This window comes from Heterodontus francisci, chromosome 2 (genome assembly GCF_036365525.1).
Source record: "Heterodontus francisci isolate sHetFra1 chromosome 2, sHetFra1.hap1, whole genome shotgun sequence".
NCBI lineage: Eukaryota > Metazoa > Chordata > Chondrichthyes > Heterodontiformes > Heterodontidae > Heterodontus > Heterodontus francisci.
Genome location: NC_090372.1, coordinates 170940142 through 170957715, shown reverse-complemented (window position 1 = coordinate 170957715; position 17574 = coordinate 170940142). Strand labels below are relative to the sequence as shown.

Below are 17574 nucleotides of genomic sequence, written 5' to 3'. Positions count from 1 at the left end.
ACACTTGGAGCCCTGTACACAAGCTACAAATGTGTATAAATTATATAAAACACAGAAACTTTCACAGCTAAGCAACAGCAAAAGCTTTACCTGCAACACCCACACTGATTGCTTGCCTTCTGCCCTTTCAAAGCTGCTGGGTCCCTGGCACGATCACTGACCCGATTTATGGCCGTAAAATCAAAGGGCCAGGTAAATTTCCAGACAATTGGCTTCTCAATTGCTTTAAGTGCCTTTAAATTACTTGTGGCCGAGTGTGTGAGTGTTGACTCGATCGCGCCTGACTTCCTGGATCATAAAATGGCGTCTGTGCGTGATGACGCCGGGGACCCGACCCGACGTCATTGGACACCATTTTACCACCTGGACACCTCAGAGCTGACCCGATTCGGGTAGGTAAAATTCCGGTCATGCACTTTTACAAATTACAAACAAAGGAATAGTTCATAAGTCACTTGATTTGGCTTGTCTTGGGGAAAAGGCATGCGTTGCAGGCCCGGTGAAGAAGGCTTTTTTACTTCTGAAATGTTGTTAGGTGGATTCGATAGCCGGAGTCGTATATCAAAGTTGTTGCAGGATTCCCTTGAAGAGGTAGATTTTCAGCAGGTCACAAAGTTGCTTGTAGATTTAATACTAGGAGGTTGGTTTTCTGTACTGGTGAACTCGAAAAGGAACAGGTTTGGAGACTTTAAGATATTACAGCCTCCAGTTCTTTTTAGGCACGATGGTACTGCCTGGTTTGCCAGCTGCTTTTTCTGCATTTTGTACTTTACAGATTTTTGAAGGGAAACCAACATAGCTGCCCCACCATATGACTTCTCACCGTTCCTTTTCCAAATATGGTAGGGGTCAAGGTTGATTAGCCCTGTCCTGGTTTATTCTTCTAAGACATTCATCCTGAGGAAGGTTAAGACAATCACCACCTTTGTTTCAGGAGAATACCTCTCAATTTAGGAATGTCTCTCTTTCAGGATGGACGTTGATTACACTTCTTAGTCTGGAAAGTATTATTTTGCCCTTTCAGACTGTGAGTCAGTTCTTGAATACACAAGTCAAGGCCAGCTGACTTCAGCGGCCATCTTTGCAGCCCATGTCCACTTTTAATGTCCATTGTGGTTCATTTAAAACAAAAGGAAAATTTATTTCCAGAAGATGCTATGGTGAATATAGTCCATGTTTAAAGTTATGCATAGGACATGCCTGTACTGGGCATGACACTTCTTAGCCGCACAGAAAAAAAAAGAATTCCATATACTTTTTTTAACTTTGCTTTCCAGAGTAAGTCAGAGAAACATGAACACTCAGTCTGCACACATTAATCTTAGAACTGCTGCAGCTGGCATTGTCTGCAACAGCCAGTTCTTGTTCAAATGTGAAGTTTTTTCATCATCCTTCCTTTGGATGAGGTACCATTAAAAAAAAATTGCATTTCTTTTGGTTGCCTGTTTTCAAATGGGGTTAGAGTTTCTGTAGCATCAATCTGTAGTACTTTGGGATCGTTAGTCTCAGTAAACCTGTGGTTGTTGCTGATGCTTGTCATATGCAAATTTCCATTACTGTTGGCAAGTTTCCCTCTCTGTACAAGCTTTAAACCCTTAACTGCTGTTTCCACAACAGATGGCTTTAACAATTCAGGTTCCGGCACATCAAAATTCTTACCTCCAGGGTGATGGTGGGTGATAAATTGTCTTTTAGCCCCAGTGAGGCGTCTGGATTTCCTCCTGCCCCTTGTTCTTGCTGAATTCTGAATCTAAATTAAGACAGAAAGTCCTGGAAATACACAGCAGGTCAGGCAGCATCTGTGGAGAGAGAAGCAGAGTTAACATTTCAGGTCTGTGACCTTTCATCAGAACTGGCAAAGGTTAGAAAAGAATTAGGTTTTAAGCAAGTGAAGGGGGGTGGGGGTGTTGGTGGGGGAGCGGTTGTGGAGGAGAAGAGAACAAAAGGAAAGGTATGTGATATGGCAGAGCGCAGGAGAGATTAAATAACAAAGCCCTCCTGGGACAAAGGCAAAGAGTGTGTTAATGCTCGTAGTGAAAGACAAAGCATTAGTCCAGAGAGAATGTCAATAGCGGAATAATGAGCAGCTCCGTCTGCATGAAAATCACACACCTGACACGTTAACTCTGCTTTTCTCTCCACAGATGCTGCCTGACCTGTGTATTTCCAGCACTTTGTTTTTATTTCAGATTTCCAGCATCTGCAGTATTTTGCTTTTATCTGAATCTAAATTGTTGGGTTCGATTAGCTTTAAATTTTGAACCTGATCATTTGATTCTTCGGTGGGTAGATCCACACTGGCCTCACTTTTAGTTTTCTTGTGATTTACACAAGTGCTGTTTACCTTAGGGCATTTTAGCATCCCTTTCCTTTTACTTCAGGGGTGGGTTTTTTCCCTAATCTGCCCCATGTTCTTTGGGACACTACTACACGGAGGCATCTGTCCAGCTTTCACTGTACTCCCCTGTAGCACTTCAACTAGGTGAAGTATCTCCTTCACTCTTGACTTGCCTGCCTGGGAACTTTCCTTGTCCCCATTTAAATCTGTAAAAATGTTTCTGCTAATTATGTCTCTAGTGCATTTCCTTCAATCTCTACTGCTTTTATCTCAGCTTCTTTACTTCCCTCTGGCTCTATCTTGGCCTCTTGTGGGATTTTTGGGACCTCCCCTGCCCTCTGCAGAATTTTTCTTGTTGCCCTCAGTTTCCCCAGTCTCCATGGACTGCTCTGGAAATAATTCCGTGTTTCTTGCCAAGTCATTGCCCAGCAATAGGTCGATCCCCGGCATTGGTAAGTTCAGAATGACCTCGACCATCATTACCCCAGTGACCAACTTACTTTGCAGGTAAACATTACCGAAGTGAACCCTTAAGCATTTGCCAGTAAGCCCGTTCCCCAATACCATGGTACCTGTTCTACTTTCAGGGTGCATTTCTGTAAACTTTTCTACCAGTAGTGTTTAAAGACAACTGGTATCCCTGATGATGGTTATCTCTTTGCCTGGTGCTTGTGATACAAAAGGAGCCATTTTTCCTTTATGCAAAAAGTTTTTGTAGGTTTTTTGATCCGGTGCCACATTAGCACACATATTCACCACTTTCATCGCGATGGACACTGGCTTGACTGCAGAGCCTCCTGTTGGTTTTTTTCTTGATGTGCCCAGATTTCCCACACTGAAAACACACTGGGTGGTTTGCCATCTTGGCTCATTCTTTTAAATGTTGGAGACTGATCAGTTTTTCCTTCCCTACTCTCCTTTTCTCTTCTGCCCATTTCTGCTTTGAGTTAGAGGTCTGTATGTTAATTTATAGATGTCTGCAATGATGGCTGCTTCCCTGACCTTTGAAACACTTTGTTCCTCCACAAAGAAAGCAGTTGAGGCAAAACATTGTATGTTTTCAAGAAGGAGTTAGATATTGCTTACTTAAGGTTGAGGAAGCAAGGATCAGACAGGGCTCTAGAGGGTTACAAGGTAGCCAGGAAGGAACTGAAGAATGGACTTAGGAGAGCTAGAAGGGGACATGAAAAAGTCTTGGCGGGTAGGATTAAGGAAAATCCCAAGGCGTTCTACACTTATGTGAGGAACAAGAGGATGGCCAGAGTGAGGGTAGGGCCGATCAGGGATAGTGGAGGGAACTTGTGCCTGGAGTCGGAGGAGGTAGGGGAGGTCCTAAATGAATACTTTGCTTCAGTATTCACTAGTGAGAGGGACCTGGTCGTTTGTGAGGACAGCGTGGAACAGGCTGATATGCTCGAACAGGTTGAGGTTAAGAGGGAGAATGTGCTGGAAATTTTGAATGATATGAGGACAGATAAGTCCCCGGGGCCAGACGGGATAGACCCAAGGATATTACGGGAAGCGAGGGAAGAGATTGCTGCGCCTTTGGCGATGATCTTTGCGTTTTCACTGTCCACTGGAGTAGTGCCGGATGATTGGAGAGTGGCAAATGTTGTTCCCTTGTTCAAGAAAGGGAATAGGGATAACCCTGGGAATTATAGACCAGGCAGTCTTATGTCGGTAGTGGGCAAATTATTGGAGAGGATTCTGAGAGACAGGATTTATGATTATTTGGAAAAGCATAGCTTGATTAGAGACAGTCAGCATGGCTTTGTGAGGGGCAGGTCATGCCTCACAAGCCTTATTGAATTCTTTGGAGATGTGACAAAACACGTTGATGAAGGAAGAGCAGTGGATGTGGTGTATATGGATTTTAGCAAGGCGTTTGATAAGGTTCCCCATGGTAGGCTCATTCAGAAAGTAAGGAGGCATGGGTTACAGGGAAAGTTGGCTGTCTGGATACAGAATTGGCTGGCCCATAGAAGACAGAGGGTGGTAGTAGATGGAAAGTATTCAGCATGGAGCTCTGTGACCAGTGGTGTTCCGCAGGGATCTGTTCTGGGACCTCTGCTGTTTGTGATTTTTATTAATGACTTGGATGAGGAAGTGGAAGGCTGGGTTAGCAAGTTTGCCGATGACACAAAGGTTGCTGGAGTTGTGGATATTGTGGAAGGCTGTTGTAGGTTGCAACGGGACATTGACAGCTTGCAGAGCTGGGCTGAGAAGTGGCAGATGGAGTTCAACCTGGAAAAGTGTGAAGTGATTCATTTTGGAAGGTCGAATTTGAATGCAGAATACAGGCTTAAAGACAGGATTCTTGGTAGTGTGGAGGAACAGAGGGATCTTGGGGTCCATGTCCATAGATCGCTCAAAGTTGCCACCCAAGTTGATAGGGTTGTTAAGAAGGCGTATGGTGTGTTGGCTTTCATTAACAGGGGGATTGAGTTTAAGAGCCGCGAGGTTCTGCTGCAGCTCTATAAGGCCCTGGTTCGACCACACTTGGAATATTGTGTTCAGTTCTGGTCACCTCATTATAGGAAGGATGTGGAAGCTTTAGAGAGGGTGCAGAGGAGATTTACCAGGATGCTGCCTGGACTGGAGGGCATGTCTTACGAAGAAAGATTGAGGGAGCTAGGGCTTTTCTCATTGGAGCGAAGAAGGATGAGAGGTGACTTGACAGAGGGGTACAAGATGATGAGAGGCATAGATAGAGTGGATAGCCAGAGACTTTTTCCCAGGGTGGAAAGGGCTATCACCAGGGGGCATAACTTTAAGGTGATTGGAGGAAGGTTTCGGGGAGATGTCAGAGGTAGGTTCTTTACACAGAGAGTGGTGGGTGCGTGGAATGCACTGCCAGCGGTACTCGTAGAAGCAGATACATTAGGGGCATTTAAGCGACTCTTAGATAGGTACATGGATGATAGTAGAATGAAGGGTAGGTAGTTAGTTTGATCTTAGAGTAGGTTAAAGGTTCGGCACAACATCGTGGGCCGAAGGGCCTGTACTGTGCTGTACTGTTCTATGTTCTATAGCTCTTGGGTTTAAAGGGATCAAAGGATATGGGGTGAAAGTGGGAACAGGTTACTGAGTTGGATGATCAGCCATGATCATAATGAATGGCAGAGCAGGCTCGAAGGGCCGAATGGCCTACTCCTGCTCCTATTTTCTATGTGTCTGTGTTACGTTTCTATGAGTTTTAAGGCTGTATGGAAGGCAATTTTTGAACTCCTCCAAAAGGATTACCTCTTAATCCTTCATATGTGTGGTCAGTTTTGAGTGCTTGCACCCACCAGTTGAAGGCAAATTACTTAATTGTCTCAAATTCGAGGAAGGTTTATGTGGGCGTTCTGCAAGTCTTCCTAAATTTCTGACGGTATGTTTCTGGTATTAACTCATCAGTTTTTGTTTGCTTATGGTTTGAGAAGCCTTGGCCGACAACAGGGAATAAATCTCATGGGCTTTTCCTGTTAACTGGCCTTGTAGCACGAGAGTCCAAATTTCTTCAGTCCATTTTAACTGATCTGCAAACTTCTCAAAGGATATGAAGAAGGCTTCAATATCATCCTCTCCAAATCTGGGTACTAACCTGGAATACTTTAAGAAATCAAAACTTGTCTCTTGGCTAGGGTCTTTTGAATTTCCAGCGGCTTCTCCACTACGGAGAGACAATTTTTGCATAGCCAATTCAATCTGTCTTATTTCACTTTTTTTTTGCTTGTAATTCTTTTTTGAACTTTTCCCTCTGGAAAGCTTGTTCACTCTTTCTCTCCTAAAATTACAACTCTAGCCTCTACTCTTGCAGGCGAATTTTTGCTGAGTAACCTGGTCTGTTTCAGGTTCTATATTTTCTCCCTGTTTCAGTTCTGAAGTGAGGGAAAATGCTCAGCTCGCATTTTTAGCACATTGGGTCCTTTTGCCCTTTTCCTCACACAAAATTCCGCCTGGTCTGCCACTGCTCTTAGCTGTTCAATCTTTAAGGTAGCTAACTTATGCCAAGTTAAATCCTCCTGTTCTACAAATGATTCCACATTTAAGTCAGCCATTCTATTTTCTGTTGTTAATATACACAAAGCCTGCTGCTGTAGTCCTCTTTAAAGAAACAATTTCAGCTATTGAACTTTTCCCTCTTGCTTCCAATTTATTCTTTTAAGGTCAGATTCAACTCATTATAGATCAATTGGTTCACATCCCGGACGAGCCCCCAATACTGTTATGGAGGAATTGAGAGATAACTGAAACTCCCTTTACTGTCTGTAATCAGTGTGTTTTTGACAAAGATGATGTGTGGGTTTCTTAACTCCTGAGGGTATGGCCAATCTGAATAACCAGCAGCACACTTTTCGTGGGTTTAAATAACGAGGATTATTTTTATTTGCACATTCAACCCGAATGTCTTAAAGCTATGTCACTCACTCACCACTCAAACACACTTAAGAAAGAAAGCCGTTAAAAAGGCTAGTGCACTTTTACAAATTACAAGCAAAGGAATAGTTCATAAGCCATGTGATTTGGCTCGTCTTGGGGAAAAGTCATGCGTTGCAGGTCCGGTGAAGAAGGCATTTTCACTCCTGCAATGTCGTTAGATGGTTTCGATAGCTGGAGTCGTATATCGAAGTTGTTGCGCGATTCTCTCGAAGAGGTGGATTTTCAGCAGGGCATGAAGTTAGTTGCTGGTAGATTTATTACTAGGAAGTAGGACTCGAAAAAGAACATGTTTGGAGACTTTAAGAAGTTTAAGCCTCCAGTTCTTTTAAGTTGTGGTGGCACTGCCTGGTCTGCCAGCTGCTTTTTCTGCAGTCTGTATTTTCAACATTTTTAAAAGGAGACCAACATGGCTGCCCTACCATGTGGCTTCTCACAGTTCCTTTTCCTAATATGGTGGGGGTCTTGGTTGATTATCCCCATCCTGGTTTATTCTTCTAAGACATTCATCCTGAGAAGGGTTAAGACAAGCACCTTCTTTGTTTCGGGAGAAAACCGTTCAATTCAGGAATGTCTGCCTACGATTTCAGGATAGGCGTTGATCACACCTCTTAGTCTGGAAAGTATTCTTTTGCCGTTTCAGACAGTGAGTTAGTTCTTGAATACACAGGTCAAGGTGAGCTGACCTTCCTTCGGTGGCCATCTTTGCAGCCCATGTCCTCTTTTAATGTCCATTGTGGTTCATTTAAAACAGAAGGATAATTCATTTCCAGAACATACTATGCTGAATATAGTCCATGTTTAAAGTTATGAATAGGACATGCCTGTACTGGCATGACACTCTCACTCCAATTAGCAATAGATACCATGAGCATTAGCAAAAGTTTAGGAGCTGTTTATTCACCTGCTGCCAAAATATTATGTTCCTAAATATATTTCTCTCTCTTGAATGGACTACTTGTATGTAATCAACTATTGATTATTGTTCAAAGATTCTTTTTTTTTATTCATTCATGGGATGTGGGCGTCACTGGCTATACCAGCATTTATTGCCCATCCCTAATTGACCTTGAGAAGGTGGTGGTGAGCTGCCTTCTTGAACTGCTGCAGTCCATGTGAGGTAGTTACACCCACAGTGCTGTTAGGAAGGGAGTTCCAGGATTTTAACACAGCGACAGTGAAGGAACGGCGATATAATTCCAGGTTAGGATGGTGTGTGACTTGGACAGGAACTTGCAGGTGGTGATGTTCTCATGCATCTGCTGCTCTTGTCCTTCTAGGTGGTAGAGGTTGCGGGTTTGGAAGGTGCTGTCTAAGGAGCCTTGGTGCGTTGCTGCAGTGCAAATTGTAGATGGTACACACTGCTACCACCGACGCACAGTGGCAGCAGTGTGTACCATTCTGTCACCAAATGTGCTGGTTGTGCATTTTTTTTCTTTTATTCTTGGGATGTGGGCGATGCTGGCAATGCAGTAAGTACTTAGTTGGCCTGTAACCATAGAATTACATAGATAGTTCTATATGGAGTATGCAGCACAGAAGCTGGACATTCAGCCCAACCAGTGCATGCTCCACTGTTAAATGTTAAAATGGGCTAGAAATGTCAATTTAACATCAAGGCGGAATGGGAGCACCTTGAGTAGAGCACCCACTTCCATGTTCCCTGGCTCCATCTTTCCTCTCATGGTCCACCCGCATTTCCATGCTAACCAAGAGCAGGAGAGCACTTTGCTGCACATCAGTGAGGTGCTGAATGGCCAAAGTGAGACTTTCCTCCACCCTATTTAAACTGGCAGACTGAATGTGCATGCCATTGGTGAGGGCAAGCATGCACTTGGTTGCCTGCTATGTCTGATTCTCCATGCATGTGGTGACTCCACATGGAGGTGGACATCAGCGCAAAGGCCTATGACATCATTCATACTAGAGACAAACTTCTCCACTCTGTTTTCAGTGGTGCACAGTACCTCTGGAAATGCTGACAGAACATCACATATTTTTTTGCTGCTGCTTCAGAATAGTCTTCCTTCTGGATGCCCCCTGAGGCTTAGCACTTGTGTCCAGCTGAGTAGAGCTTGGAGTGTCCTGGGCCAGATTATTCTTTCTTGATGGGGATAACTTCAAAGTTCTGTTATCACCCTTGCAAATCTTTTTTGCGCTGTGCTTAGAATCATAGAGTCGTACAGCATAGAAACAGGCCCTTCGGCCCATCGCGTCCATGCCGATAATAATGCCTATCTATACTAATCCCACCTGCCTGCATTAATTCCATATCCATCTATACCTTGGTCATTCAAGTACCTGTCCAGATGCCTCTTGAATGTCGCTACTGTTCCTGCCTCCACCACCTCCTCAGGCAGCTCATTCCAGATACCCACTATTCTTTGTGTGAAACATTTACCCCTTTGATCCCCATTAAACCTCCTCCCTCTCACCTTAAATGTATGCTCTCTAGTTTTAGTCACCCTGACCATGGGAAACAGACTCTGGCTATCTATCCTATCTATACCTCTCATAATTTTATATACCTCTATCATGTCCCCTCTCAGCCTCCTTCGCTCCATGGAAAACAGACCCAGCCTATCCAATCTCTCTTTATAACTGAAGCCCTCCAAACCAGGCAACATCCTTGTGAATCTTTTCTGCACCCTCTCTAGCTTAATCACATCTTTCCTGTAGTGCGGCGACCAGAACTGCACACAGCCCTCCAGATGCGGCCGAACCAACGTTATGTACAACTGTAACATGACGTCCCAACTCTTGTACTCAATGCCTCAGCCGTTGAAGGCAAGCATGCCATACGCCTTGTTCACCACCCTGACTACCTGTGTTGCCACTTTCAGGGAACTATGTACTTGCACCCCAAGGTCTCTCTGCTCAATAACACTCTCCAGGGCCCTGCCATTCACTGTATATGTCCTGCCCTGGTTTACCTTCCCAAAATGCATCACTTCACACTTGCCTGCGTTAAATTCCATTTGCCAATCCCTTGCCCACTTTCCCAGTTTGTCTATATCCTGTTGTAACCTTAGTCAACCTTCTTCACTGTCCACTATACCACCAATTTTGGTGTCATCTGCAAACTTACTAATCATGCCCCCTACATTCACATCCAAGTCATTAATATATATGACAAACAACAGAGGGCCCAGCACCGATCCCTGCGGCACACCACTGGTCACCAGCCTCCAATCTGAAAAACAACCCTCCACTGCCTCCTATCACCAAGCCAATTTTGTATCCAATTTGCTAGCTCACCCTGGATCCCATGTGTTCGAACCTTCCGGACCAGCCTACCATGCGGGACCTTGTCAAAGGCCTTGCTAAAGTCCATGTAGATAACGTCCATCGCCCTGCCCTCGTCAATCCTGTTGGTCACCTCCTCGAAAAACTCAATCAAATTTGTGAGACGTGATTTCCCACGCACAAGGCCGTGCTGACTATCCCTAATCAGATCATGCCTTTTCAAATGCATGTAAATCCTGTCTCTCAGAATCCCTTCCAATAACTTTCCCACCACTGATGTAAGGCTCACTGGCCTGTAGTTCCCTGGCTTATCCCTGCTGCCGTTCTTAAATAAAGGCACAACATTAGCTATCCTCCAGTCTTCTGGTACCTCACCTGTGGCTAACGATGATACAAAAATCTCTGCCAGGGCCACAACAATCACCTCCCTTGCTTCCCATAACATCCTTGGATACACCTGGTCAGGCTCTGGGGATTTATCCACCTTAATGCACTTCAAAACCAGTAATTGTACTCCCAGATTTCTTCACTCCTCTATCCTAATTAGATTCTTACTTTCCAAGTAAAATGTGACCTTTTTTCTTACCAAAATGCAATACCTCACACTTATCCACATTGAAATTCATTTGCCCATTATATGCCTATTCTGCATGTTTATTAAGGTCTTTTTGTAATTTGTTGCAGTTCTCCTCAGTATTGACTGTTTCACCACCCCCCCCCCCACCCAAAAAAAATTGGTATCATCCACAAATTTTGAAATCGGGTTTTAATTCCAAAGTCTAAATCATTGATATAAATTGTGAACAACACTGGTCACAGCATGGATCCTTGTGGGGCCCAACTTTCCATCTTCTGCAACCCTGAATAACTATCCTTTATCCCTTCTCCCTTCTTTCCATCTTGCAGGCATCTAGCGATCCATTCTGCTCCTTGTCCTTGCCTCTGCATGCTCTGAACTCAATCATTAGTGAATTATGTGGCACCTTATCGGAGGCATTTTGGAAATCTAGGTAAATTATAACTACTGCACTACCCTTGTCTCCACTCTCTGTTACCTCTTTAAAGATTTTATTGAGGTTGGTCAAGCAAGATTTTCCATTTTGAAATCCATGCTCACTATTCACTATTTTATTTTTGGTTTCTAGATGTTCTGGTTTTTCCTTTCATAGAGATTCCATCACTTTTCCTGTCACTGATGTTACATTAACTGGTCTGTAGTTCCCTGGACGCATTCTGTCATTAGCTATCTGCCAGTGCTCTGGCACTACTCTTTTTTTTATCTAACAAATTACTAAATAAGAGTCAATGATGTAGTGTGCAACTGGAGTCACCCATAGGCCTGAGCAGTAGGGTTGACAAGTTCCTTTCCATGAAGAATATTGGTGTACTGGCTGGATTTAAATGACAATCCAGCAGCTTTCATGTTTTATTTTGGTGACAATCCATAAATTACCTGATTTGTTGAATTCAATTTCAAAACTTGTTACTGTAGAATTACTAAGACCATTACACTACTGTACTCTCTTAGAGTTCCACTGCTGCTGGCGCCAAAGGAAAAAATACACTACTATGCACTCAACAATATCATTTTACCTATATAACTAAACATTTTGGGTTTGAATTTCTGCATGGACTTCCACTTCTCCAGAGTTTTCCCAGATTTCCTGCCAGTTACGACAAATAATTGTGCTGGCTAACCTGATATATCCAAAATGACTGGTTGCAATGAAGTTTGAGTAAAATAAAAAACACTAATTTGATTGTCTCTCGGCTCTGACTGCGTCCTTTACTGGTTGTAAGTAAGAAGAATTGATTTGTGTTTTTCATCTGACGCTGAAACTCATACTCAAACAATTGTTGTAAGAATTCTTTGGTAGGAAAAACAGAAATGCAGTGTATTTCTTAAATGGTGAGAGATTTGGAAATGTTGATGTCCAAAGGGACCAAGGTGTTCTTTTTTTAAAATTTTATTTATTTATACAGCACTGAAACAGGCCCTTCGGCCCACCGAGTCTGTGCCGACCAACTTCTTGTTCATAAGTCGCTGAAAGCTAACATGCTGGTGCAGCAAACAATTAAGACAACAAATGGTATGTGGGCCTTTATTGCAAAAGGATTCGCGTACAGGAATAAAGAAGTCTTGCTGCAATTGTATAGAACCTTGGTGAGACCGCACCTGCGGTATTGTGTACAATATTGGTCTCCTTACCTAAGGAAGGATATACTTACCATAGAGGGAGTGCAAAGAAGGCTCACCAGACTCATCCCTGGGATGGCAGGACTATCCTATGAGGAGAGATTGAGGAGACTGGGCCTGTATTCTCTAGAGTTTAGAAGAATGAGAGGTGATCTCATTGAAGCATGCAAAATTCTTACAGGGCTCAACAGGGTTGATGCAGGAGGGATATTTCCCCTGGCTGGAGGGTCTAGAACCAGGGAACACAGTCTCAGAATAAGAGGTAAGCCATTTATGACTGAGATGAGGAGGAATCTTTTCACTCAGTGGGTGATGAATCTTTGGAATTCTCTACCCAGAGGGCTGTGGCAGCTCAGTCATTGAGTATGTTCAAGACAGAGATCGATAGATTTTGAGATATTAAAGATATCAAGGGATATGGGGATAGTGTGGGAAAATGGCATTGTGGTAGACCAGCCATGATCTACTTCCTAATTGCTTGCTGTACCTGCATATTAACCTCTGATTCATGTACAAGGTCTCTTGCCATTCACAAAATGTTTTTTTCATTTTTCCTACTGAAATGGATAACAACACTTCGCCACATTTTATTCCATCTGCCATGTTCTTGCCCACTCACCCAACCTGTTTATATCCCCCTGCAACTTCATTGCGTCCTCGACACTGCTTTTTTTCCAACCTAACTTTGTATCATCAACAAACTTGGATGCGTTACACTTAGTCTTCTCACGTAAGTCATTTATACAGATTGTAAATAGCTGAGGCCAAAGTACTGATCCTTGCAGTACACCATTAGATACAGCCTGCCAACTTGAAAGTGTCCCGTTTATTCTCTATTTTCTGTCCATTAACCAATCTTCAATCCATGCTAATATATTATCCCCAATCTTATGCATCCTAATTTTCTGTAATAACCTCGTGTGGCAACTTATCAAGTGTTTTTGAAAATCCAAGTGCACTACATCCACTGGTTCCCCCTTATCCATTCTACTAGTTACATCCTCAAAAAAATTTTTCAAACATGATTTCCCTTTCATAAATCCGTGTTGGCTCTGCTTAATCATATGATTTTCTAAGTGCTCCATTACCACATCCCTAATAATAGTTTCTCGCATGTTGCCTACTACTGATGTTAGGCTAACCGGCCTATAGTGCTCCTTTTTCTCTCTTCCTCCTTTCTTAAATAATGGGTTTATATTTGTTACATTCCAATCCTTGGGAACTGTTCTAGGTCATCAGGCCCAGGAAATTTGACGCCACTTAGTCTCTTAATTTCTCCAGTACTGTTTCTTTACTTATACAGATTTCTTTAAATTCCTTATTCTTGCTAGTTCCTTGGTACCCCATTATTTCCATAACATTCTATTTGGCTTCTACCATGAAGACAGATACAAAGTATTTGTTTAATGTGTTGCAGCCATGTGGTGAGGCGTATGGTGGTTCCCACTGTTCAACTCCCAACTGACCGCAGAAATTTTTTTTGTTACTAGGGTTTTAACCCCTAGGTTTTCTTGTGGGTTTAAAACAGAATATTAACTATTTATTGAGCAATATTCACTCCCGAAGTGGTCATAATCGCACCCGCACATGGATTCATTCTCATGGACACACACAAGAAGAGATAGATAGAGAGGAAAACAGGTAAGGGGTTTGAAGTGAGGTAGGTTTTTGGGGTTCATGGTAACCTGTTGAATCTTTTCAGAGACCAGGTTCTCTTTTTCAAGTTGCAGGCTTGGGTTGTTTGTAGATTTCTCTGTTGGTTGAAATTTCAGTCTGAAGACAGTTCTCCGCTGCACGTTGAAGTGCAGAACTCACAGCTGGGCACCTTCTTTGGCTTGCTGGATGTTCTCCAGATCTCAGCTGGACAGGTTTTTGTGATGTTTTTCCTGGGTCTCGGTCTCTCTCTCTCCAGAGAGCTACTTTTAAGGTCAAAATGGTCTCACATCTTGCCTCTGTTTGGAGACATAGATCTTCCTCCTGGTGATGACTGCCAATGGCCCAGGATGTGGCTACATCACACCTTCTTTGTTTCAGAAGAACTCATTCAATTCAAAAACACCCCTTGATGGGCTCAGGATGGGTGTAATTGACACATTTTAGCTTTGAATGTATCCTTTTGTTCTTACCAGATAATAAGACAGTTTGAATATACTGTTTTGACCTTCGGCAGCCATTTTTTCCAGCACATTGTCTACTTTTTAAAAGAAAAGTCAATTTTTATAACTTTTCAGTTTGAGTTCTTGTATTTTCAATCACTGCACTTCATGTGAATATAACAAATATCTCTGCCATTTCCTTGTTCCCCATTGTAATTTCATCTGCCTTTGTGTCTTTTCTTTACCACATTTCTTGCATTAATCTCTTCCTATTTATGTATCTATAGAAATATTTACAATTTGTTTTTATGTCACTTGCTAATCTACCCTCATAGGGCCTTTTTACTTTTCTTGTCAATTTCTTGGTCCTGCTTTGTTGAATTCAAAAATCCTCCCAATCCTCAGGTTCCGACTCTCTTTGGGAACATTATAATCCTCTTCCTTTGATCTATTACTATATTTAACTTCTCTTGTTAGCCACATTGGACCACTTTTTCTGTGGGTTTATGTGCCTTAATCGAATAGATTTTTGTTGAAAATTATGTATTAATTCTTTAAATGCTAGCCATTGCTTGTCTACTGTCATATCTTTTAATGTAGTTTCCCAGTCTACCTTCGCCAACTTGGCCTTCAAACCTACATCGTCTGCCTTCTTTAGATTTAAGACCCTAGTTTTGGACGAACTAAATCACTTTCAAATTCAGTATAAAATTCTATCGTATTACGGCCACTCTTCCCTAGAGGCCCCTTTACTATAAAGTTATCAATTAACCCTTTCTCACTGCACAATAGTAGATCCAAAATAAGCTGTTCCCTAGGTGGTCCCTCGACATACTGATCTAGAAAACTATATTGCATACATTCGGTAAATAATTCATCCATACTATTACTGCAAATTTGGTTTGCCCAGTCTATATGAAGATTAATGTCCCAAAAAATTACCATATTACCCTTATTACATGCACTTCCAATTTCCTGATTTATTATTCTGCACTACACTGCAACTATTACTAGGGGGCCTATAAACAAATCACATCAATGTTTTCTGCCCTTTGATGTTTCTTCGCTTCACCCAAACTGATTCTGCTTCTTGACTTTGAGCTAAGATCTTTTCTCTCTACTGTCTTTATTCCATACTTTATTATCAGGTATACCACTCCAACTATTCCATTTTAACCATGCCTTCTAAAAGTTAAGTATCCTGGAATATTTAGTTCCCAACCTTGATCACTTTGCAACCACGTCTCCATAATGACTATTAGATTAAACCTACTAATTTTTATCTGTGGTATTAATTCATCTAATTTGTTACAAATGCTTTGTGCATTCAGATATAATGCCTTTATCTTTGACTTTCTTCTAATTTTCCCTGACATCACCTTAGTCACTAAGGCCCTATTACTTTTCTTACTCTCACTGTCCCTTCCTGATCCACTCTGCTTTTTTTTTTACCCCAAATGCTGCTCTGCTCCAGAGCCTTGACCCTTGCTGCTTTTGCATTTATCTTTTCCTAAATCCTCCCACTCCTCCTTTATGAGCCCACTGCCCTAGTTATTTACTTTGCCAGGACACATGTCCGAGCCTGGTTTAAGTGGAGCCTTTCCCAATGGAACAGATCTTTCTTTCCTCTGTACTAGAGCCAGTGTCCCATGAAGTGAAACTCCTGCTTCCCACACCACTCCTTCTGATCTGTTTATTCCTATGCCAATTGGTGTGAGGTTCAAGTTACAATCCAAAGATTATTACTTTTGGGATTGTGCTTTTTAATTTGGACCCGAACTCCTAAAAATCTCTCAGCAGAACTTCATTCTTAGTTAATAAAAACAGGAAATGCTGGAAATGCTCAGCAGGTCTGGCAGCATCTGTGGAGAGAAGAGCAGAGTTTCAGATCAGTGACCCTTCTTCAGAACTGAATTTCCAGCATTTCTTGTTTTTATTTCAGATTTCCAGCATCTGCAGTATTTTGCTTTTATATCATTCTTAGTTCTGCCTTCGTAGTTGGTTCCTATGTGGACCATGAAAACTGGATCCTTCCCCTCCTACTCCAAGCTCTTCATAGTCATGAGATGTCTTTAGCCCTAGTACTGGGAAGGCAGCACAACCTTCGGAGCTGCAGGTCATGGCTGCAGGGAACGGTATCTATTCCCCTGACTATGCTACCCTTATCATTACCACATTCCTTTTCACTCGCCCCACTTGAATAGCCTCCTGCACCATGGTGCTAAGGTCAGTTTTCGCAACCATTCAGCAACCATCCACACAGGTAACAAGTACTTCATACCTGTTTGTCAAAGTCAAGGGCTGAGGATCCTCTATCCCTACATCCTGGATCTTCATATGTGACTGACTCACAGTCATACCCTCCTGTCCCTGACTGTTGACCAACTCTAAAGTTTTACTTAACCTAAGTGGTATGACTGCCTCCTGGAACAAAATGTCCAGGTACCTCTCCTCCTCCCTAATGCCCTGCAATGTCTGCAACTTGGACTCTAGCGCAACAACTCTGAGTCCAAGTTCCTCTCACAGCAGATACAATGCTGTCCACAAACTCCCACATGCTGCAATTATGGCACACCACTTGCACTGCCATGTCTATCTAACCATATTGATTTATTTGATTAGTTAATCAGTTACTATTTTTAATTGAATCAATTATTTTAGTTTAATTTATTGATTTGTTTATCTAAGTTTATCTAGTTTAAGTTCATAATTTAACAAAGTAAAGTTATAGCATGTTACAGTTTCCTAACTTAGATATGGGCCAAAATTTGGCAGATGGAGTTTAACATGGATAAGTGTGAGGTTATCCATTTTGGGCGGAAGACTAGAAAGGCAAATTATTATCTAAATGGAGAGAAACTTCAGAGTGCTTCGGTGCAGAGGGATCTGGGTGACCTCGTGCATGAATCACAGAAAACTAGTATGCAGGTGCAGCAGTAATCAGGAAGGCAAATGGAATTTTAGCATTAATTGCTAAAGGAATAGAGTATAAAAGTAGGGAAGTGTTGCTGCAACTGTACAAGGCATTAGTGAGACCGCACCTGGAGTATTGTGTACAGTTTTGGTCCCTTTACTTGAGGAGGGATGTAGTTGCATTGGAGGCAGTTCAGAGGAGGTTCAGTAGATTGATTCCAGAGATGAGGGGTTTGCCTTATGAAGAGAGATTGAGCAGTTTAGGCCTTTACTCTCTAGAGTTTAGAAGAATGAGAGGAGATCTAATCGAGATATATAAGATGATTAAGGGGATTGACAAAGTAGACGTAGAGAGGATGTTT

At 42.4% G+C, this 17574-nt stretch overlaps 1 protein-coding gene across 7 annotated transcripts in view; it reads left to right on the top strand.

Annotated features, from left to right (window-relative positions):
• The window catches only part of c2h10orf67 (chromosome 2 C10orf67 homolog), a 479419-nt gene that overhangs the window by 16688 nt on the left and 445157 nt on the right, over nucleotides 1-17574 (top strand). Inside the window, exon 2 of one of the 7 annotated variants that reach the window (XM_068051728.1) lies at nucleotides 11990-12096. The exons of the other annotated variants lie outside the window; for them this stretch is intronic. Coding sequence (XP_067907829.1) covers nucleotides 12094-12096 — 3 coding nt within the window. The 5' untranslated portion in view covers nucleotides 11990-12093. The remainder of the gene's footprint in view (nucleotides 1-11989; nucleotides 12097-17574) is intronic. 7 annotated transcript variants of the gene reach the window in all.